The sequence below is a fragment of the Carettochelys insculpta genome, chromosome 4 (assembly GCF_033958435.1).
Source record: "Carettochelys insculpta isolate YL-2023 chromosome 4, ASM3395843v1, whole genome shotgun sequence".
Classification (NCBI taxonomy): domain Eukaryota; kingdom Metazoa; phylum Chordata; order Testudines; family Carettochelyidae; genus Carettochelys; species Carettochelys insculpta.
This window is the reverse complement of record NC_134140.1, coordinates 1,952,700-1,975,702: the sequence shown is the minus strand read 5'-3', so window position 1 is coordinate 1,975,702 and position 23,003 is coordinate 1,952,700. Positions and strand designations below refer to the sequence as shown.

Here is a 23,003-nt window from a genome sequence, read left to right as displayed (position 1 = left end):
GCGGGGTGGCACCCGCCAGCCTGCACCCAGGGGCCCCCAGCAAGGGACAGCTGGGCGTGAACCCAGCACCTGGAGGGGCCCCTCGGCCGCGGGAATTCCAACACAGGTGGCCTCAAATGCCCCCCACCTCCGCTGGGCCCAACTCGTCGCCATCCCGCCCCCCCCCCCACTGAACCAGGCCCAGGCCCCCTCCCCCCAGGGCTGGCCCCCTCCCTCTCTAGGCCCCCCAGGCAGGAAGGGCAGCTGGACAGCAGCTGTGATCCCTGTACGCGAGTGCCTGGGTGGGCATGCAGGAGCTGCCCAGCCCCTGAGCAGAGCCCCCGCCCGGCCGCGTCTTTCTCCGGTGCTGCGCAGCCGCAGCCCCCTGGGTGCGCACAACCAGATTTACTGCATGTGGCTAAAACCAGGAGCGGGGGCTGCTAGCAGCCCCCCCTCAGCACAGCTTTATTAACAGACCGCGTCCCCCAGCAGGTCCCCGCCCCCGCCCTGCCAGGAGGGACTCAGCTCACAGTGATTCCGGTGCAGCCGGGCGCAGGGGCGGGGGCGTTCAGTGCACAGAGCCCCCAGGGCTTGTCCCCCTGCCCCCTGCGCAACGCAACCTCAGAGCAGCAGGAGCCCACCCCGGGGCAGCCTGGGGGCTGCAGAGCAGAGGCAGCGGGGGCGGGCGCTGAAACCAGACAGACAAACCCCTAGTTCACAGACAGGAGCCCGAGAGCAGGCGAGGCCCCGACCAGCTTCCCCCCCTCCCCGGGCAGGCTCGGAGCAGCAGCGGAGAGGAGAGGGCTGGCTGGGCACTGAGCCCCCTGCCCCCAGCTCCAAACCACCCCCGCCCGTGGCGGCCGCCACCAGCTGCACTTGAGAGGGTGGGAGCGACTCCTGCTGCAGAGCCTGCTGGGGGTCGCCCATCCCCACCAGGAGGGTCCTGCCAGCAGCTTCCCCCCTCCTAAGGGGTGCCAGCCCCTGGCCGGATAAGGCCCTTACTCGGAGCCACACTGCCCCACCCACCCCATGGCACAGGGCTGGAACTCCAGCCCCAGAGGCTCAGAGCACTGGGCCCAGCTGTGCCAGACCAGCACCACCAAGGGAGGGACCCCACCCAGCCAGCTCGGGGGAAGCGGGTGTGTGAACCCCCTCCGGGCCCAGCCCAGCCCGGCCTGGCCTCCTGCTGGGGGGACTGTACCCCTAGCCGCAAAGCAGGGACAGAATCACAGCATCTTGTCGCGGGGCCCAAGCAAACTCTGCCCCCCTGGCACGTTCCAACTCAGCAGCTGAGCGCCAGTCCCTGCCCGCAGGCGGCCACACGGGGCCCCACAGGGGCAGAGAGGGGTACGCCCACCCCAGCCCAGTGCGTTCCGAGCCCAGCCGCCCCCGGGGCAGCCCTCAGTAGCAGCGGTAGCGGGGCCTGGCGTAGGGCGGCCCAGGCCTCCGGCTCACCGGCTGCCGCCGCATTACAAAGCCAGGGGAGCGCCAGCCACGGCCTCGCTGGGTCGGGCTCCAAGGGGGCAGGGAGAAGGGCGCGGGGCCAGGCAGAGTGTGGGGCGCATCCCAGAGGGCCAGGAAACCATTGCCGACATCTAGGGAGAGAAGAGGGGAGACAGTCAGTGTTGGGGGGGGGGGGGGTGCAGAGCTGCACCGGGGCACTTCCCCAGAGCGATGGGCACCTCAGTACAGCACGCACACCTACACCGCCGCCCCCGTGCACACACACTCACCCCACACCCACACCGCCGCCCCCGTGCACACACACCCACACCTACACTGCCGCCCCCGTGCACACTCACCCCACACCGCCGCCCCCGTGCACACACACCCACACCCACACCGCCGCCCCCGTGCACGCCCACCCACCCCAGCATGTGCACACACCTGTAGCTGCCCCCCTGCATATGCCCGGCTAGGACTGGGGGACCTACAGCCCAGCCCCGCCTGTGCCCCAGCAGCTTGGGCAGGTCGCTAGTTCTGGGGGGCAGGGAGGAGGAGACAGGCTGGCCGCGGCCGGGGAACTGCAGGGCAGGGCAGCTGCTGAGCCAGGAAGAGCAGCAGTGGCTCGGCGCAAGGGCGAGCAGAAGCCAGGGCCGGGAGCTGCCCCCAGATCCAACCCACGAGCCAGCCCAGCAGGTGCTGGCGGCGTCCCAGGAAGGCTCAGCTGGGAGCCAGCCCTGCAACCCTGCAGCCCTGGCCCCTCCAGCGGCGTTCAAAGGGCCCCAGGCCTGCCACGCTCCAGCAGCCGCACGCTGGGAGCCACGCTAGTGCCAGGCAGGCGGGGGGGGCAGACGGCACAGAGATGGGGGGGAGAGAGGCCGGGCTAAGCAGCCGCCTGCGCTAGCGGGGGAGACAGGCGGTGAATCCCCGCGGGAATCCCCAGGGCCAGGAGCCCGGTGAGCGCCTACCCTGTGCACCGAAGCCGGGGCAGTCCTCGAAGCTGATGTACCCGGTGAGGGGCGCGTCCAGTCCCGCCGGGCTGGGGAGGAAGGGGCAGTCCTCCTGGAAGGCAGGGTCCTTGGAGGAGCAGCCCAAGTGCCAGCGGGGCAGCGGCGTCCAGGGGGGGCAGCTGCTGCCCCACTCGGGCCCTGCGGGGTCAGAAGACAGAGCACAGAGCTGGGCCGGGCCGGGCTGGGCTAACCCAGAGGCGGCTCCCCGGGGCAGGCCAGGGAGGAGGTAGGAGGGGTGGTCGTTCCCGGGGGTGGGGGGGGAGCCGGGGGGGGGGGGGGGGGGAGGGGGGTAGGTGGCCCTCCAGGCTCATCCCTCCGCCCCCCACACCTTGGGGGTGGGGCCTGCGGAGGCGGCGCCCCCTGCTGGTTCTCGGCAGCAGCGCCCCCAACAGCGCACAGCCGGCTCCCCCCTGGGCCACAACGCGGCAGCCACACGCTCCCCCGGCCGAGCCTGGAAGGGGCCCCACCCCCAAGATCCTTACCCCAGGGGCAGGGCGGGGCAGCCTGGCGCTCAGGGCACGGGCCGGGCTGGGAGACCCACTCCAGAGCACTGGTCCCGGAGCAACCTGGAGAAAGATGGATCCAGCAGCTGCAGCAGCAGCAGCAGCCCCCCCTCCCCCACCTCTCCCCACCGCGGCAAGGCCCCCTCCCCTGCCCCAGCCACTACAGCATGCGCACCCCCTCCTGTGTCCCACTGCCCCGCCCCCCACCGTGGCATCCTCCCCCCCCCCCCCCCCCCATCTTCCACCCCATCTCTGCCTGCAACGCTCACCACCCCCACCCCCGAGCAACACGGCCACATTCCCCGCAGCAACCCCCACCCCCACCCTGCTGGGGGCCGCCGCAGCCAGAGGCGCGAGAGATGCTCCTGCACCGTGGGGCACAGCCATCAATCTCGGGGGGGCTGCTGGGGGTGGGGAGAAGAGCCTCACTGCTGTGTTACTGACCAGCCCCCCAGCAGGCAGGTTTCCATGCCTCCTTCCAGCCGGCCCTGGCACCATTCCTGGGGGGGCAGAGCCGCCAGCCCCTCGCTTCCCCCCCACCCAGCCCCGTCCCCCAGGACTATCCTGTGACCCCCACCGCAGGGGCTGAAAGCAGCCATGGGAGCTGCCAGTGTGGCCTCGGCGATGGGGAGATCCCGGCCGATGCTCCGCTCGCGCCAGGTCCCCTGCCGGCTCTGCCGGACCAGCTGCCTCTGTTCCACGACTCCCTCCCAGCTGGCGACACCAGCCCGGCCCCGGGGGACGAGCCACGGCCGTCCCTTCCCTCTGTGGAGGCGCTCCTGGCGTGCCCGTCTCCCCGTAGCTGGGCACCGCCAGCCCCTCCGTGCCCACCTTCCAGGGGCCTCTTCTCGGGGATCTCCACGCCCCAGGCGTCGGCCACGTGGGCCAGCAGCAGGTGGCTGATCCGGCGGTGGACGGCCTCGTTCCAGTGGATGCCGTCCCTGCAGCGGTTGTGCGCCTCCAGGCGGAAGTAGTAGTGCAGGTCCAGCACGTCGAAGCGGTGGCTGCTGGCCAGCACCGCCCCGTAGAAGTTGCCCTCAATCACGTCGTGGCGCAGCTCCTTGCTGCGGTGCTGCAGCTGGGGGGCCGAGAAAGCAACCGTGGGGCCTCGTCAGCCAGGCCGCTGCAGCCACCGGGCCCCACACCCGTGGCGATGGCACAAGACGGCCGCTGCCCTGCGGCCAGTGTTCCTGGGGCACAGGGCCCTGGCCAACAGCCACAGGCAGGGAGCGCCAGTGCCAGCTGGAGTGCTAGGGCCAGCCCAGGGCTCCCGGCCAGCTGGGGACTTTCCCTGCCTCAGCTTGTCTCCAGGTAACCCCTTGCATCTGCGGTGCCCACCTGTCTGTGCAGGGTGAGGCGGGGGCCTGCAGGGAGGTGGAAGAGGGTGCTGAGCAGAGCAGGCTGTTTTCTGCAGCTGGGCCAGGTAGCTGGTTGCAGGGAGAATGGCCCTAGTACTCTGCCCAGCATGCAGATGACTGGGCCGGACCGATTCCGATTACCCCTTATCAGTGTGATCAAGTGCTGACAACGTTTGCCAATTTCAGTGAAGGGAATCAATCAGAAGACAAAATCAACTGGGAGGAAGAATTTGATCAGGAGAACGTGAATGATCACTGGGAGAATTGTTTAACTCGTGAGGAACAAGGCTGTGCTAGGTGGAAACAAAAACTCGCTTTAGCGTGGAAGTGAGGGTAGGTAAAAACCAAGGGAAAACTGGCAACAACCGCTCTAAATCAAAAGATGAGAGTTGTAGAAAGTAGAAAAGGGAAGCCGAAGGGGACAAGAACTATATCGGCAGCAGAGTTAAGAACAGCTCAATGAAGTAATGGAATAAAAAGAACCAGAATGATATTGGTGCGTTAAGAGATGGAAGTGATACAAATATCAATAATAAGGCAGAAAATGAAAATATGTTCAATAAACATTCGATTCAGTATACGAGGGGATGGGGGAGAGATAGTATAGAATCATTATACAGTGATGACAAACACTTCACTCTACTGTCTCTGGAATTTGTTGAACAGAAGCCACTAACGTTGGACATTTTAAAAATCAGCAGGTCTGGATAATTTGCATTCAAGAGTTTTAAAGGAGCAGGCCGAGGCGCTTGCTGAACCTTTAAAAGTTGATTTTGCTAAGTCTTGGAACATGGGGAAATCCCAGAAGATAGCTAATGTTGTGCTAATATTTAAAAAGGTTCATCACAACAACCCAGATCATTATATACCTGTTGGTCTGACATGAATCCAGGCAAGATAATAAAGCAGATGGGGGACTTGATTAGTGAATTAAAAGGAGGATAACTCAACTCAGCATTGGATCTATTTTCAATTAACCTGTGAGACTAACTTGCTCTCTTGGAGGAGATGCCAAGCTCCACTGATAAATGCAACAGAATTGATGTAATATACCTAAAAATTGGCAGACTGAACAATCTGATACTGCACAACATTTTGATAACAAAAAAGTGTATTCTTGGCCCTAAGTCTATGTAACATTTTATCAGTGACCGGAGAGAAAACATTAAATCACTGAGGAACTTTACAGACAGCGCCAGATTGGCAGAGCAGTCCACAATGCAGAGCGATCTGGATCATAAGCAATGCCCGCTTTCATTTGGCCACGCTGCAGTGGCTCCACAGAGGAGCAAAGCCCCCTGGCCGTGCCTAAGGGATGGGGCACTCCGGGGCGGCCAGCCAGACGGACCCTGCAGAGCTGCAGCCAAAGGGCTGACGGGACTGACCGGTACAAACAAGGAACAGCGCAGCAGAGCGAGCGCTGCTGGGATCTGGTGCCGCTCCAGCTCCCACAAGGCCGGTGACAAACCGGAGGGGCCACAGGCGGTCAGCAGCTCACCGGCTAGCGACGGGGCGGGGGGGAAACGAGCCCTGGCCCCCTTGCAAACGAGACAGGGCTGGAGCACTCCATTCCCGCTCTTTTTCCCCGGGGCACTGGCCTCTGCTGGCAGGGCAGGGCAGGGCAGGGGGCCCTGGGCCTGACCCCACGGGGCCATTCAGGGGCTCTTCCCAAGCTGCCAAGGGCACTGGAGCATTCGCCGGCGCTCGACGCCGTCACGCTCTGCCTGCCCCAGCTGTTGCCAGCCAGGCCGCCCTGGGCTCGGCCCGGGGACAGGGCAGTATCCCTCGCCCCTGCCAAATGGGACCGGACGGGGGCCTCTGGCTCGGGGGGGGGGAAAGCGGTGCAGGCTGGTCCCCTCCAGCCCTGTCATGGCAGAGGGAACCCCTCCCCCATGGGGGCGGGGCAGCAAGCAGCACTCTGGGTTACGGTGGGAGCTGGGGACCCCAGAACCTGTCTCAGTGGGGCCTTGCGGAGGGCTGCGTGGGGGGTACACACGGGTGCCAGAGAGCGGTGCGCCCGGGGGTCCCAGCCCCAGAGCAAAGACACAAGATGGGGGCACAGGGACTGGCCCTGCAGCATAGACGCTAGCAGGGGGGAAGCGGGTGCAGGGGGCTGCCCCCCCAGAGACACTAGCACCGGGGGTGTGCCGGGGGCTGGCCCCCCAGCAGAGATGCTAGCGGAGGATACAAGGGAGCTGGCCCCCAGAGACACAAGCAGGTGGGAAGGGGGCGCAGAGGGCTGGCCCTGCAGCAAAGATGCTAGTGGGGAGGATGGGGTACAGGGGAGCTGGCCCCCAGAGACACAAGCAGGTGGGTGTGATGGAGTGGGGGATACCTGTGTGTATGTGAGTGACTCTCAGAGGCTGTGGGGCTCCTGCTGAGGGTAACCTTGATGACCAGGTAACACCTTTGTACTGCAGACAAAGGAGGAGGTGGAGCCTGAGGGGTTTGAATTGGAACTGGGAGTTGGGAAGCAGTTAGTCTGGGCTGAGGGAGAGAGAGACAAAGAAGGGGGCAAGGCCCCAGCTCTGGGGGCCCCTCGGGGCCTCCTCTCCCCAACATGGATGGGACTGGCTGTCTCTGCCTGCTGCACTGACTCCTCTGTACGATGCTGTGTCCTGTTGGCTTATAAACCCGCTGTTCTCCTGCTAAGTGAGAGACTCTCCTGCCTGCGGACAGGGTGCAGAGCTTGGGGGACCCCAGTACCCCATCACACTGGTGTCAGAAGTGGGATGTTCTGCACCCCAAGGATGGAGCATCCAGCAGTAAGTGACCGGGGCCCCAGAAGAAGTGGGGCCTGCGAGACCCAGGTGTGCTGAAGGGCAGTGAGGTGCAGTTCCCCAAGGCGGAGGGGCCTGCGGCCGAACCCAAGCAACTGCGGTTGTGGTCCTCGAGAGGGGGTGTCACACCAGAGGCGGGGTTACTCCTGGGAATCTGTTGGAGTCGGTCCCAAAAGGTGGAGGGGCCAAGAGCCCAACCCCCAGGAACAAGTGACCCCTGAGGAGGCTGACGCTGAATGAGTTCTTCCCAAGGCAGGGTGCTCATGGTCCCTGAGAGCGGGTGTCACACTGAAGAAGGGGTTCCGCTGGGAGTCTGTTGGAGTCGGTCCCAGAGGGCGGAGGGGCCTACGGCCTAACCCTGGGCAGATTGTGACCCGCACGGAGCCTGGCACACTGAAGGGATTCTTCCAGGAATCGTGGGGTGCAGAGGGCATCAGCCTGAGAGCCTGCGACCACGCTGAGCAACTCCGCTGTGAAGTGGCAGCACCTGGAAACCGAATCGAGATTAAAGAAGCTGGACAAGGCAGCGTGGATGTGCAGTGGCAGAGGCGAGGGTTAAGGAAAATCCTGCAGAGGTGAGCCCGGATCGGGGCAGGGAACCCTGGACTGCATGGAGTTCTGAACCGAGTGGCCTGCCGCAGCTCAAGGAGGGAAGGAGCGATTCCAACCCATCATCTACTAGTGGCCAAGACAGACCTGCGAAGAGTTTTCCAGGCCTGGGCCAAGGAAGGTGCCTGTGTGTCTGTGCAGGAAAGCAGCTGATCCACTGGGAATGGCAAGTTGTCTGTGAGAGAAGCTGCTTCACCTTCTGTGTGTGTGTGTGTGTGTGTGTGTGTGGAGACCAGCCGGGGGGCTGGGACAAAGGAGAGACTGTCTCCCATTGTCTTTCTGTGTTGAACAGCAGCAGCAGCCTGGGGAGGGAGCAGAGCCTGCGTTTGGAAAAGGTGCCAATGAGGAAACTAGCCCATTGTCTGAGGAAGATTCCCCAGCCTAGGGTGGCTGGAGAAGGATCCACCAGAAAAGAGCATTCCAGGTGTGTCTCTGAATCCGGCCATGGGGGCTGGAGCAGAGGGAATGGCTCTGGGATGGGCAGTGGTATCCCTGCTAAGGACACTGGTCCTTGGTGCAAGAAAAGTGCTTCTGCTTCTGGGGAAGTGAATCCTTTGCCTGAGCCTGTGGGGGCTCGAGATGGAGCCAAGATCCCAGAGCTGGATCTGAGGGCAGCTGAAGCCCAGATGGGAAGTGGGCCTACCTCTGTGTCTCTCAGGGGGGATGATGCTTTAACTTGGTCTAATCCAGTTAGTATCATCAGGGAATCCCAGAGACCAGACGATTCTGGTACTTGTTCTTTGCCTGATGCTGAGGTGTTACTGGGAGGGGGTGAGAGGACTCTGTCCTACCAGAGTCATCCTCTCGCCAGGACACAAGAACAGACGGGCAATGGAGTTATGCTGAGCGATGAAGATAAAGGAGCTGGTAGCAGAAGGGAGGAAAGGGATCCTAACCTTCTGTCCAGTGGTACTGGCTGTCTGCCTGGAGGGGGATTACGTGGGAATCTGCCTGATGGGCCAGAAGTGATCCTGGGTGTAGGTGAAACCCAGGAGCTGGTTGTGGCTCAAGGGAGCAGTGCCCCTGTGGAGCCAGACAGGGGTGAGTTATTGTTTGGGGAAGCTCTTAAGGAAGAGAATTTCCCTGAAACTTTTCCTGACCCGTCTGTGGGGACTGCAGAAAATGGGAGTGAGGTGAAGGTGAGTGAACAGGAAAGGTGCTTGTCTGTAAGAGCCAGAGCAGCCCTTTGCCTGGGGAGAAGTTGTTTCAGCTCCTGATGGCCAGGACCTGCCTGAGTGTGAAACCACTGGCTGTGCTCTGCAAGGGTCCAAAGCAGGCAGTGTAAAAGTTTCTCAGGAATTGGAAGTTGGTGCAAGTAAGGTGAAAACTATCAGGGAATGTGAGCAGCCCTGTGAGAACCAAGTAAAACAGCTGCACAGCCAATCTCTGTAGGATGCAGGAGAGCGCCAGCAATTCCCCATCTCCAGATGGTGGAAACACTTATATTCTTATACTGGATTCGACTTCTGATTCCATGGGGAGGCAGTAGTTGGAGGTGGAAGGACAAAGGAGCTTTGGGCCTGGTGGGCCAGTAAGGGATAAACAGGGATTCCTTCATGTGGATTCTGCATCTGGGACTCACAAAACAACTCTCAGAAAGCAGTTTGGTTTGCAAATTTCCAGACTGGTAGGGAGGGGGCCGTCTCCCTGAGATCATCAATGGCCCAGCCCTTGTTAGAAGGGAGGGCACAGCCAGAGAGATCAAATTTCCACCCCAGGGGGCAAGAGAGAAGATTAGAACTTGATGGTGCTAAGAAAGGCCTCAGCCATTTATCCCCAAAATACCGGATTCTCAAGGATGTTGCACAAAGGTTGTGGTCTACCAAAGAGCAACGTAAATGTGCAGTTGCAATGGGTTTGTTCTGTAACTCACGCTGACTGCTGTAACCAAGGGGTGCTGCTACCAAAAGCCGTAAAATTGTACCATGTACTGAATGTTTGGAAAGAGCCATTTGACATGATGACATTGATGTAGAAGCATGAGTTGTATGTTGAAGGAGTCTGTAACTCTGAAATGTCACCATTGTTCCCTGTAACTAGTCTTGCAACCTCTGACATGAGAAGGAACATTCCAAACCTATTGTGTGGCATGAAAGGGGAAACTGAGGCACACAGCCATTGTGGTGGTCTGGCTAAACGCCAAGGATGGAAGCATTTGTAACTGGACTGTAACTGAATTCCAGACATTGGCCGGAGCAGCTGTATGGACTGGTGGTCAGATGGGGCAGGACCCAGACCACAAAAGACCTGTTTGATCTGTTGGTGCTGCAGCATCTGTATGGGCTCTGCCCGCCCGACTTGAGAACGTGGCTGACGGAACGGGGCTGAAGCAGCGAGAACAACCAACCCAAGGGAACTAAAGGGACTTGCCCGGCTGCATCACATGAAAAGGGCCAAGACCAAGCTCCTGACTTGGAGCCTCCCCCAGCAGGACTATGACGTGGAGGTGGTGCACATCAAGGGGAGAACAGAGGGTACAGCCGATGCCCTGTCACAAGGGGAGAGCCCCGAACTTCCCCAGGTCACCAGTTGAGTGACCCCGCTCAGTTCGGTCTGGAAGGGGGGAGAGATGTGATGGAGTGGGGGATACCTGTGTGTGTGTGAGTGACTCACAGAGGGTGTGGGGCTCCTGCTGAGGGTAACCTTGATGACCAGGTAACACCTTTGTACTGCAGACAAAGGAGGAGGTGGAGCCTGAGGGGTTTGAATTGGAACTGGGAGTTGGGAAGCAGTTAGTCTGGGCTGAGGGAGAGAGAGACAAAGAAGGGGGCAAGGCCCCAGCTCTGGGGGCCCCTCGGGGCCTCCTCTCCCCAACATGGATTGGACTAGCTGTCTCTGCCTGCTGCACTGACTCCTCTGTACGATGCTGTGTCCTGTTGGCTTATAAACCCGCTGTTCTCCTGCTAAGTGAGAGACTCTCCTGCCTACGGCCGGGGTGCAGAGCTTGGGGGACCCCAGAACCCCATCACAGTGGGAAGGGGGCGCAGAGGGCTGGCCCTGCAGCAGAGATGCTAGTGGGGAGGATGGGGTACAGGGGAGCTGGCCCCCAGAGACACAAGCAGGTGGGAAGGGGGCGCAGGGGGCAGGCCCCACAGCAGAGACACTAGTGCTGAGGCAGATGCGGGGGGGGCTGGCCCCAGGCTCAGCCGCTCCCCCAGTACCAGTCCCACCTCCCAGCACCGGGACCATGGGTGTTTCCTTTACCTCGGGGACGAGGAAGCCGCCGATGATCTTGCGGCTCACGGGCATGGTCATGTTCCAGAGCAGCAGGCAGGTGTGGGGCAGCACCTTGTCCAGCCGGTTGAAGGCCTTCTCCAGGTTCGTGCGGTACTGCGTCATGGACCGGGGGCCGTACCTGCCAGGGCAGCGGCAGGCGGCTCTCATGGGCCCAGGGGGCAGCTCCCACCCATCTCCCTGTGAGACGCCAGCAGCTGCCAGGGCCTGGGGGGGCGAGGGGAAGGGCCCTGCTGACAAGAGACCCCCCGTAGGGTGCCGCGAGGGGCACTGCTGGTGCTCAGCCCATGGCAAGGGCCGAAAGCTGGTGCCCTGCTGAGCCAGCGCCCTCCCGGCTCCCGCCACCTCGAGTGGACGCGCCGAGCCAGAGACCCGCAGCCCCTTGCAGGGAGGGGCAGGGGCAGGAGCAGCTCGACTCTGGGGCAGGCTCCTCGCACGGACGGCCACGTTAGCGCAGTCACAAGAGCGTTTCACCACCAGGTGACCCCGCCACGGCCACGGCCCTGCACAGGGCGTCTGGTCACCTGCAAGGCAGGGCAGCAACCCGGCTGCCGGACAGACGCAGCAATGCGGCTCTGGGGCTCGCGGGCCCCAGGCTGCCAGCAGCTCCCCCTTTTGCCGCAGCGGCTCTGGCAGCCGGAGCGCCAGGTCGTGTCCCCGGGAGCACCGCCAGTACCTGCTCACGTCCCACAAGCAGGAGTTCATGACGAGCACGTCGGGCTGGGGCCCCGCCTGGAAGTCGGCCAGGATGCTCTCCAGGTAGGCGGAGTAGACGCGGGTGACGAAGTAGAAGCGCACCAGGTGGTGGGCGGTGCGGTACTGCCGCACCTCCTTGTAGCCAGTGCCGTTGTTCAGCTCACTCAGCATGCCGCCCTCCACCAGGCAGTCACTCTCAAAGCTCAGCTCCCCCTGGCGGGGCCGGAACGCAGACACCCTCACCGACACGGCGCTGCCCGCGCGGCACCACAGCCCCCCACGGCCGGTGATCAGAGCCGGCACCGAGCTCATATTGCAGGAGCCAGCCCTCTGCAGGGGCACCTCCTCCGGCTTGGCTGTACCCCCCAGCCCTGCCCACTGGGGGGAACCAGGCTCCCCTGCAGCTGTCCCCGGTCGCACTCACATGTGCAAGTCCAGGCATGCCAGCCACTTGCACACACCAGTGTGACCAGGGGCAGCTGGGGGGGCACAGCCACACCAGTGGTCTTGCCCACCCACGACAGCCTGACGTGCCGCTGGAGAGCCCTGGGAGAGCCGCTGCTGCGGTGACGGACGCTGTACGTGTGCCAGGCTCGGCTGGCAGGGAAGCGACGCCCTCCATTGGCTGCTCTCTGCCCAGCACCCGGTGTCACCACCTGCTACCCTCTGCCAGTCCACAGCCCCTGGCAGGCTCTGCAGCCTTCCTGGGAGTCCGCCCTGGGGCGCAGGGGAGCAGCCCTGCCCCAGCGCTTGGTGCTTGACCTGGTGCCCCCAGACGGACTTGGTGAAAACACTTGTGGCCTCTTCGGGAGGGGCTGACCCGAGGACCAGGTCGAGCTGCTGCCCTGGCTGGATTTAGCACCTTTTCTGCTCGGCACCCGCCACCCAACCAGCCACCAGGAAGCCCACAGGATTCAACGGGCGGTTGACCAGATGGCCCAAAAGCAAACCAGCCACCAGGTCAACCCCGCACTGAACCCCCACCCCCTCCTTGGGTTTACTTGGTGCCTGAAAGCAAACGGTCACCAGATCAACCCCTCAGTGGCTCCTCTGGGTTCACCTGGTGCCCTGGGCAGGACAGAGTTTCCACCCCATCCAGCTGCGGTTGATCTGCTGGCTGGAGCTTCCCGGGGTTGACCTGGTGCTGTGGGCTGGACTTTCTCCCTGCCCAGCTGGGGCTGACCTGCTGCCAGAGGTCCAATCCCAGAGCCCCAGCTGCAGAGGGCCTGGCCTCCCCCACAGGGCCCAAACTAGAACCCAAGGCCTGTAGGGTATGGCCTTCTGCCCCCAGCGGACGTGGCCCCTGGGTCCCAGGCCAGGCAGCTTCCTAGCCCCCTCCCCGGAGGGCAGCAACGGCAGAGCCCCAGCTGAGGGGTGCCATGGGAAAGTGCGACTCCCACCACCAGCCAGCAGGGGGCACTGACATGGCACCAGATCCCCCAGTCAGAGCTGGCATTCACAGCTGGAGGTGGGAGCGCAGCAGGGTGCATCCTGCCAGGGCTGCTCGGCGTCGCCAGAGCCGGGTTTCACATTCTCGCACCAGAAACAAGGGCTGGCGCACGCACGCGCACACGCACGCACGCACGCCCCTCCAAGCCACGCGGCCACTAGACAGCAGCGCTCGCCCACAGCCAACAAGCTTGAGCTGCTTCCAGCACTGTGCAGCCAGCCCTGGCTCTGGGTGCTCTCCGGGTGCTTTTGGGAGGGCACAAGCTTGTCTGGTTACTGGCCACCCAAGTCACCTTCTCCACCTCTGCTCCTAGCAGCCACCACCGCCCCCCCGGCTCTGTCCCAGCTGTGCCCAGAGCCACAGTGACAGCTGTTGGGGTGCAGGGGGCTCCCCCGATTGGATACACAAGCCTGTGCACTGGAGGCTGGGTGGGGCTCAGTTCCCCGCGTCCGTACCTTGGCTTTCAGCTGGGACTGGCTGAGGAGACAATCCTTCTGCAAAAGCAGCACCAGGTCCTTGTAGACGGCTCGCTGGACTGCAAGGGAACATGGAGACAGCTGGCCCAGGAGTCGCCCATCTCCAGGAAGCCCCCCTCAGCCACCTGGGCCCTGGTGCCAGGACCAGCCCCAGGTCTCATGGGTGGGGAAGGCTCTTGCTCAGAGAGGGGGGCCAGCGAGGGCCAGTAACAGGCAGGCCAGGTGCCATGCCAGGGCTAGCAGGTGGTGGAGCTGCATGGATCACAGGCAGGGTGGTACAGCAGAGACTGGGCTCCAGCTTCCCCCATGTAGGGAAGGCCCCACACAAGCAGCTTCAGCGGCACAGCCAGGCCACGAGTGCAGGGCAATCAGAGGCAAGAGATCCGCTCTGCTCCATGCAGGGCTTACGGCCCCCTGCCCCTGCCAGAGGTGAGCAGAGACCCCTGGAATCCCCACCTTTACGCCCCCCCCACACACACACACACCTCCAGGTTACCCTGCAGGAGCCCTGCAGCCAAGGAACAGCTGCGCCTGCTCCGCCAGGCAGGCCAGGGCAAAATTACCGCTGGCGATGCAGAGCGCTCAGCCGGAGCTGCGGGGGCCTCACAGCCTGGCACGCAGACAGACCCCCCTGGCCTCCACCCGCTGGCCTTGGAGCTAGCATGGCCAAGGGAGGCCAGGGAGCCCACCCCCACACAGAGGCGCTTGGGCGTTCCCGGACAGCGACTCACTGGAGTCCCCCACGATCACCACAAACTTGTTGTGCAGCAGCTGCCGGACCTCCTGCGTCAGGAAAGTGACCATGGCTCCTGCCGGCGGCCGCGCCCCAGCACACAGAGCCCTGTCGAGCAAAGGGACCAGACTGAGGCATGCGTCCTCCTTCAGCCCCACTAGGCACCGGGGCGCCCCCCAGCAAACACGCCGGCAGCTGTGCACTCCCCCACCTCCCCAGGCACGGCACGGGGCTCAGACCGGAGCTGCCAGCCCCCAGCACCTGGGGGAGTCGCACCTTCTAGAGCCGACGGAGATTCAAAGAGACCAGCGTGCAGCTCGGCCTCCCCCCGGCTTTGCACCACGGCCAAGTGAGCCGGAGAACCGCAGACAACCCCTCCTCCTGGTACCCGGGGGAGCGGCCGGGGCCAAGGCGGGAGTTCCACGGAGAGGGCAGCATGCCCGGGCCAGCTGGCGCAAGCCTGAGAGCCAGATACGTGGCCTTGTGGGGGCCTGGCCTGGCTACACCCCGTGCCAGGGCAGGGCCAAGGCCAGGGCAGGGCAGGCGCTCCCAGGGTTGCCTGATGTTCAGAAGAAGATAAGAAATCAGCGGGAGCAGGGACAGGCGCCGTGGGGGCCCGAGGGACGAGTCTGCCGCGACCTCAGTGCCGATCTGCGGGCTGCTGAGAACTTGACCCAGGCACGCTGTACTGGGCGCCCTCGCCTCCGGCCACGGCCACGACGGGACTCTCGGCTGGCCACCCACCAAACAGGCCAAATGACGCCGACCGCAGCCAGCCACAGCAGCGTGGCCCGTCACCGCAGGCCCTGGCCCAGCCAGGACGGACCGACCGGCGGGGAGCTCAGAGCACCCCGAGGGGCAGGGAGAGAGATCGAGGGGCAGGCCGGGGGCTCCAGGTGGGAGGGGGGCAGGACAGCCTGAAGGGGGACACAAGCTGTGTATTCAGCCAGGCTCTGCCCCCAGAGACTCCGACCTGCAGCACCGCATGGCCCTGCTACCAAGGCCAGAGCCCAGGGGAACGGGGCCCTTAGTCACCCTGCCTGCAGCTGTGCTAACAGCTCTCCACCAGCTCCTCTGCCCACTCTAGGCTGGCCCCTGGGCAACCCTGCGGCCTGGGGGTGTGCCACGGCCCGAGGGCAGAGCAGGACCGAGCCCAGGGGCAGGGCGTGCCCGTCCGCCCCTTTAGCCTGCGGCGAAGGCCCAGCCGGGGTCCCGCTTGTACCACAGCCCCGGGGGACAAGCGAGCGCCCTCGTGCTGGGTGCGGGACCGGAGCAGGCCCAGCCCCCGAGAGCTCCGGGGCTCAGCACTGCTCCCAGCTGGGAGCTGAGCCGGGCACAGACCCACCCCCCGGCCCTGCCCCCCAGCCTCACCTTCCCTGGCCTGGGGCAAGGGGACGGGGTGTGGGGGTACAGGACGGGCAGAGGGTTTGGGGAGGGCTCAGGCCTGGGATGGGGGTGCAGGGGAGGGCTCCAGGCTCAGGGCTCCCGCACGCACCCCAGCAGTGGCCAGCCCTGCACACGGCTCCCTCCCGCAAGCACCGCGCGCCCGTGCAGAGCCGGCGCTGCTGCACCCCACAGCCGCCCCACACCCCTCCTGCGCCCCACACCCCCAGCACCACAAGCTCCACCCTCCCCATCCCCCCTCCTGCACCCACCGCCCCAGCACCCCCCCCTCCATTAACCGGCGGGAGGAATGCAAGAGCGCGGCCCTTCCTTGACCACTTACCGCTCCTCGGGGAACTGCCCCGGGGCTGTGGGGCGCCGGGTCCTGCCCCTGGCCCTGCAGACCGCCGCGGCGTGGTTTGACCTGGGCTGGGGAGAGGAGGCGGCATTTAAAGGGGCCTCTCACCCCCTCCCAGACTAGGCCTAGGCCACGTGCCCTAGTGTAGACAGGGCTCAACCCGGAGGGGAGGGGAGGGGAGGGGAAGGCCGGGGCGTGGCGGTCTCCGAACCGGCCCCAGAGCCGAGCCCCGCCCGGCCAACTTGTGCCGTCTGGGGCCGGGTTAAAGCGTCCCCCGCCCTGCTCCCCCCGGGCCGGCCGGGCTCGAACCCGCGTACCCCGGAGCGTACCCCGGCGCAGCGCCGCCTGTCTGCGGCCCGGGAGCGGGGAGTGCCCGGCTGGGAGCCCTGCGCCTCGGGGGTGGGGGGCGCCGGCCTCGCAGCCCAGCCCAGCGCGGCGCCACGGCCCGGGGGGGCAGGATCGTGCCCGCTTGCAGACCCCCCCAGCGCTGCCTACCTGCTCCCGGCGCCTGGTTCCCCGCCCCGCGGCTCCGCGCCCCGCTCCCGAGGCTGTGGGGGCAGCTGGGGGCGGCCCCGGGGGCAGCAGGAGCCGGCGGTGCGGGGCAGTCCCGGGGGCGCGGCTCGCGTGGCGGGGTGAAGCGGTTTGCAGCAGTTGTGGGGCTCCCACGCCGGGGCCAGCGAGGCGCCGCGGGAGGCAGGAGCCGGGGGTTGGGCAGGGCAGGGCAGGGCAGGGCAGGGCAGAGGGAGGCTCCGGAGCCAGCCGGCTTCCCGCCAGCTTCCAATGGGCCATTAGCAGGGGAGGGCCCATGGCCCAGCCCGGCCCAGCCTGGGCCTTGTCCTGGGTCCCCAAAGGTGCCTCTCAGCCCTGCGGCTCTGGGGCCATTGCCGGGGCCAGGGGCCACTCCACCGGATCCCCCCGGCCTGAGCCAGGGAAACACCTACTCAATCCCCCAGCAGACACGGGAGTGAGTTCCCTCCCGCCGGCTCCCTTGTTCAGGGACAGCCCCCCTGCAGCCTGCCTGGCGGATGCACTGGGAGGGCCAGGGCCGGCAGGTCGGGGCAGTGGCACTGGGCAGCGAGGCCGTGGGGCCGGGGCCGGTGGATCAGGGCAGTGGCACTGGGCAGCGAGGCCGTGGGGCTGGGGACAGCGGGTTGGGGCAGTGGCGCTGGGCAGCGAGGCCGAGGGGCCAGGGCCGGCGGGTCGGGGCAGTGGCACTGGGCAGCGAGGCCGTGGGGCTGGGGACGGCGGGTCGGGGCAGTGGCGCTGGGCAGCGAGGCCGTGGGGCCAGGGCCGGCGGGTCGGGGCAGTGGCACTGGGCAGCGAGGCCGTGGGGCTGGGGACGGCGGGTCGGGGTAGTGGCGCTGGGCAGCGAGGCCGTGGGGCTGGGGACGGCGGGTCAGGGCAGTGGCGCTGGGCAGCGAGGCCGTGGGGCTGGGGACGGCGGGTCGGGGCAGTGGCGCTGGGCAGCGAGGCCGTGGGGCTGGGGACGGCGGGTCGGGGCAGTGGTGCTGGGCAGCGAGGCCGTGGGGCTGGGGACGGCGGGTTGGGGCAGTGGCGCTGGGCAGCGAGGCCGTGGGGCTGGGGACGGCGGGTCGGGGCAGTGGTGCTGGGCAGCGAGGCCGTGGGGCTGGGGATAGCGGGTCGGGGCAGTGGCGCTGGGCAGCGAGGCCGTGGGGCTGGGGACGGCGGGTCGGGGCAGTGGCGCTGGGCAGCGAGGCCGTGGGGCTGGGGACGGCGGGTTGGGGCAGTGGCGCTGGGCAGCGAGGCCGTGGGGCTGGGGACGGCGGGTCGGGGCAGTGGTGCTGGGCAGCGAGGCCGTGGGGCTGGGGATAGCGGGTCGGGGCAGTGGTGCTGGGCAGCGAGGCCGTGGGGCTGGAGATAGCGGGTCGGGGCAGTGGCGCTGGGCAGCGAGGCCGTGGGGCTGGGGATAGCGGGTCGGGGCAGTGGCGCTGGGCAGCGAGGCCGTGGGGCTGGGGACGGCGGGTCGGGGCAGTGGCGCTGGGCAGCGAGGCCGTGGGGCCAGGGCCAGCGGGTCGGGGCAGTGAGGCAGAGCAGTGAGGCCGTGAAGTGGCTAGCCAGCCCCCGCTGACTCCGGGCGGACCTGACACCGGGCGCTGGAGTGAAACGCCCCCAGCAGCCCTGTTCAAAGGGGGCCAGGCAGAGCAGGCGTCTGGCCCAGCTTGGCCAGCGTGAGCCGCAGCTTCTGACCCCGGAGGTCCTGGCTCAGGAGGCTGCGCTGGGAGATGGGACGTGCTGCCAGTCCCTGGAGAGGCCTTTCCAGCGCAGGAAATCTCCAGCCGCATCTCCAGTGGCCCCTGGGGGCTGACCACAGTGCTCCCTGCCTGGAGCTTGGTGCATGTGCTGCCTGCAGGTCAGCCCGGGGCCGCCACGCCGAGCAGGAGCTTTGCGCTGCCGATGCCAGCGCTGGGTGCTCTGAGATGCAGCGGCTGCGCGAGGAGACCCGGCCGTATCCCTCCTGTGCACCTGCCCCACCCTCCGCACAGGGAACGACGGTGCCGCAGCGGCCTGAGAACCTCAAGGGCACCAGCCGGCCTCGTCCTGGGGAGCTGTGTGGTGCAGCCGGAGGCAGGCTCCTCCGCAGGCTCCTGTCCCGTACAGGGCTGCCCAGGCACTGGCTGCAGGAGGGGCCTGGGAGAGGAGCCCTGCTACAAGGAGGCCCTGCCCCGAGGGAGTGCAGACTGGGGGTCGGGAAAGTGCATTCCTCCCGAGGGGCTGGGGGGTGTCAGCTCGGGACCTCGGGCCGTGAGGCCTGAGTGAGCCGGCCTGATGTAGTCTGACCATGTGGGTGGGCGGCCGCAGGCAGAACCGACCCCCTGGAACGCACCACGCCTACTGGCTGAGGCACGGATGGCCCCCAGGCCGAAGTCTGAGACTGCCCCATACATCCCTGCCACTCACTGCGACCTGCCAGTGGCCCCCGCCCAGGTCTCTGCCAGGGTGTCCCTGGGGAAAACTCCTCCCAGCCCCCATGGCCAGCAGTCGGCCCCGGAGCGTGCGCCCCAGCCTCCAGCCTGGGAGACGTTTGCGATTAGGAGGCACAGACCAGCTCCCTGCCAGCGGGCAGCCTGGCCCTCCCACCCCTCCAGGCACTCAGCCGGCTCAGGCCAGAAGACAGGGCAGGTTTCCCCCCACTTGGCCCCGTGTTCCAGATGTTCACGCCACTGCTGGGTAGAAACCACCACCCAATTCCAAGCCCAAACTCCTGGGACAGGCACTGGTTCCTGCGTCCACACTGGCTCCTAAGGAACGCCTCTCCCGCCCTGAGCCACATCCCTCTGGCAGGGCCGGGGGCCGGAGGAAGTGCGTCTGGTTTCTTATCAAAGAGGCGACAGGACCACGGGCTGCCAGGCGGGCTGGGCTCTTACCTCCCGCAGAGTCCAGCAGAGCCCGCTCCGGCGGGAGAGCAAAGAGCCCCGTTTTCAGGGTCGTTAGCCACATCCTGCCCGAGTCGCGGGGTCCCTGCGAGCAGGTGCAGGAGCTGTATGTGGTCAGAAGATAAGCGGGTTCTCGTCCCACAGTCAGGCTCCTGGGAGCCTTCGGAGGAGCGCGGGCAGCGTGACAAGGCCCCTCCTGCGGGGATGGCACCCAGCCCTCCAGATCTGCATTAACATCAAGGGCAAAGGTATCCAAGCCACAGGCTGGGGAAGCACAAGCGCAGCTCTGGGGGCCCCAGGTACCTCCTGCGCCCAGCAGCCATCCCCTTCCCAGGGAGCTGGTGCGACGCGCTCCAGGCCAGGCTCATCCCTGGCGTGCCCAGCGAGGCCGGGGCGGCCACCAGGCAGGAGACAAGGCTCCCAGCCGGGAGCTGCCTTGTGCTGCCCAACCGAGCTGGTGGCTAAAGAAAGGGGAGTGAAGGATGTGACCCAGTCTGTACCTCCCCGGGGTGTTTCCAGCCATAGGGTTGGGCCACTCTCCTGAGTATTGCTGAGTGCCCAGCTGTCCACATCAGCCCCATCTCCTCCCCCCATAATCTTGGGGCTGGGGGTTAGGGCCTGGAGTTGGGGGGTGGGGGTTCGGGCTGGGGTTGGAGAGTGGGGGTTCGGGGCTGGAGTTGAGGAGTTCAGATTTGGGGCTGGGGGTTCGGGCTGGGGTTGGACAGTGGGGGTTGGGGCTGGAGTTGGGGGGTGGGGGTTCGGGCTGGGGTTGGAGAGTGGGGGTTCGGGGCTGGAGTTGGGGAGTTCAGATTTGGGGCTGGGGGTTCGGGCTGGGGTTGGACAGTGGGGGTTGGGGCTGGAGTTGGGGAGTGGGGGTTGGGGATGGGATACACTTACTTTATAGAGGGGCACACGCTCACACAGCGTACAAGCACGCCCGTACAGATTCAAACTGAGGGGTAGTGCCTGAGATGAGCGCCTGGGACCAGGGCTCCAGGAACACTGGCTTGAGGTCCCAGCTGCAGCACAGTACAGGTCCAGGTGTCTCCCCAGCTGCCTCCCTCCCCTGCCCCCCCAGCGCATTCCCCGCCCTGCCCCCCAGTGATTTCAATGGCCGGGGGGGCTATCACAGCCCAGCCTAGCACGGCCTCCTCCCACTCACTGCACACGGGTCCCCGCGGAGGGCTGTCTCCACAAGGGACGCCTGCGGCCAGTGGGTGCTGTGGGGCCAGTGCCCCCCAGAAGCAGTGCAAGGAGAGCCCTGCCCCTGCCCCTGCCCCTGCCTAGGTGGCAGCCCCAGGTAAGCACCACCCCCTCTGCAGATGAAAGGAGCCCAGTACCCCCGGGCTCTGCTCCTGGGCCCCAGGCCACTGACACTTTTAACTTGGGCTTTAATGGAAATCTCAATTATCTTCCACATGACCAAGGCGATTTCCCACCCTTGGTATCTGCAGGAACGGCGCCCGTCCCACTCCGCTTAATTTGTTCCATCCACTGGTCCTAGTAGTGACAGGTGACCCCTTTTTCTCTTCCTACCTCCTCCCCCCGCCACCCCGCTCGAGAAACCCTGGCTTCTCAGTGCCTGTGCCAGCCCGGTGAGAAAGTGGGTCTTTCCCAGCAAAGCTCATAACCTAGGAAATGTCTCAGTCTTCACGGTGCTTGTTATTAGCTCACTTCATGGACTGGCCTAAATCTGGATCAAGCCAAGAGACTGTTAGACAGATAAAGCTGAAAGGACAAAGCTCCCAGCTCCTGCTGCCCTTCGCCTGTCTCTTTCCTTCCCTCGCCTCCGCTTTTCCCCCTCCTTCCCTTTTCCTGCCTTCTTGTCCCTTCCAAAGCTCCGGGCACCTTGTTTCATACGCCGAGGGGCTGGGGCCCCCTTCTCTGCCCAGATTTAACTCCCTCACCCACCAGCTGTTGGGGCGCACTTACTCCCTGGGCGTGATGGAGTTCAGGGGCCCGAAGGCCCTACCCCGCCATCCGCAGGCAGGAGTGACTCTCACTCAGCAGGCCCAGCTCAGCACAGAGGTGTCAGTACAGCCGGCAGAGACAGTCATTCCAACCCGCCCTGGGGAGAGGAGCCCGAGGGGTGCGCCTCTGGGGTGTAGCTTCCCCCCTCGGCACAGGCTGGCTGCCTTCCCTCTCTCCCCACAGCTTCCAATGGCTGCTTCAGATTCAAACCCAGCTGGGCGCCTACCTCCTCTTTGTTCAGGGACATGGGTGTTACCTGGCAGCTTCTGTCCCAGCCAGCAAGGGGTCACCCCAACCCTGTGAGCTGCTGGGCCTGTCACTCACACACGATAATGGGCCTTTTCCACCCCGACTGAATAGACCTTGGCACCTGTGGCCCCCCCTTTTACTGGGACCTCCCTCTTTACATACCCCTCTGGAACACCCCCCCCATTCATGCATTTGACCAAGTGGGTCTTTGCCCACGGAAGCTCATGCTCAAAATATCTGTTCGTCTCTAAGGTGCCACAGGACTTCTCGTTGTTCTCACACACGTATCCCTCCAAACAAAAACGCAGCCCAGTAGCATTTTAAAGACTAACAAAACAATTTATCAGGTGATGAGCTTTCGTGGGACAGACCCACTTCTTCACAGCTACAGCCGTACCAGAACAGACTCAATATGGCTCCGGCCTGAAGAAGTGGGTCTGTCCCACAAAAGCTCATCACCTGATAAATTATTCTGTTAGTCTTTAAAGTGCTACTAGACTGCTTTTTGTTTTGATGGTATATAGACTAACACGGCTCCCTCTCTGGCACTGTTCAACCAGTCCCTCACTGCATCACACTGGGCTCCCCACAGATAACATCTGTCCGTACCGATGACACGTACATACATGGTATCAGAGGGGTAGCCTAGCTGGTCTGTATCTTCAGAAACAGCAAGCAGTCCTGTGGCACCTTATGGACTAACATATTTTGGAGCATGAGCTTTCGTGGGCAAAGACCCGCTTCCTCAGATGCACGAGTGGGGGTTCAGAGGAGGGTCTAAATATACGGGGCTCATGAAAAGGAGGGAGTTGCAGTGTCCCATGGCTGGACTTTTGTATTGGGTCTGGAGGCCATGTTAATGCCCAGGGTGGCTATTGGCCCCAAATAGTGTGCTAAGGGGGGCATGTGAGGTGTCTAAGGAAAGTTGAAGATGCCCTGAATCTGGGTGTGCTGCTCATGTGTCTGTATCAGGTGTGTAGGTCAAGTTACAGATTTTAGCTGTGTGGCTGAGTTAGAAAATGTTTCAGTGCTGAGCTTCACAAGGGGAGGTGTGAACTCAGCCCCCAGCCAGGACACCGAGCTGAGCAATAGGGTGGAAACCAGGTGCTCAGACACGGAATCCACATTCCACATGCTTGGGACCTGTCAATGGGACTCAGCCCAAAGGTCATGTGACCTGGGCTGAGACAAAGGAACAGGTCTAGTTAAATCTGAGACTGTCTCCTGGAAGTCATCCAATGGCCGTTTGCCACAACAGCCCACCTGAGTCAGGTGTGGGTGGACCCTCAAGGGACTATGAGAAGAAGAAGGAGCTTTGTCCCTGAACACAAGAGACAACAGCAAGAGAAGAGCCAGGCTGTGGACTTAGCAGTGTC

General features: G+C 64.5%; 1 protein-coding gene across 1 annotated transcript; it reads right to left on the bottom strand.

Moving 5' to 3' along the window:
• Positions 1-795: 795 nt before the first annotated feature.
• PCED1A (PC-esterase domain containing 1A) lies at positions 796-14,342 on the bottom strand. Its single transcript, XM_074991629.1, has 8 exons — positions 14,270-14,342; positions 13,518-13,597; positions 11,593-11,825; positions 10,887-11,037; positions 3,767-4,013; positions 2,915-2,998; positions 2,391-2,570; positions 796-1,574 (listed from the first exon to the last, which is right to left on the bottom strand). The coding sequence occupies exons 1-8, from the start codon at positions 14,340-14,342 to the stop codon at positions 1,381-1,383; spliced, it is 1,242 nt and encodes a 413-aa protein (XP_074847730.1). The 3' UTR covers positions 796-1,380.
• Between the last annotated feature and the right edge of the window lie 8,661 nt (positions 14,343-23,003).

Bases quoted from the DNA above. Each gene is read 5' to 3' on its own strand.
- PCED1A (XM_074991629.1), bottom strand. From the start codon at position 14,342: ATGGTCACTTTCCTGACGCAGGAGGTCCGGCAGCTGCTGCACAACAAG. The intron at 13,598-14,269 runs GTGAGTCGCTGT...GTTCCCTTGCAG, and splicing joins GGTGATCGTGGGGGACTCCA to TCCAGCGAGCCGTCTACAAG. The intron at 2,571-2,914 runs GTAAGGATCTTG...CTGACCCCGCAG, and splicing joins TGCCCCGCCCTGCCCCTGGG to GGCCCGAGTGGGGCAGCAGC.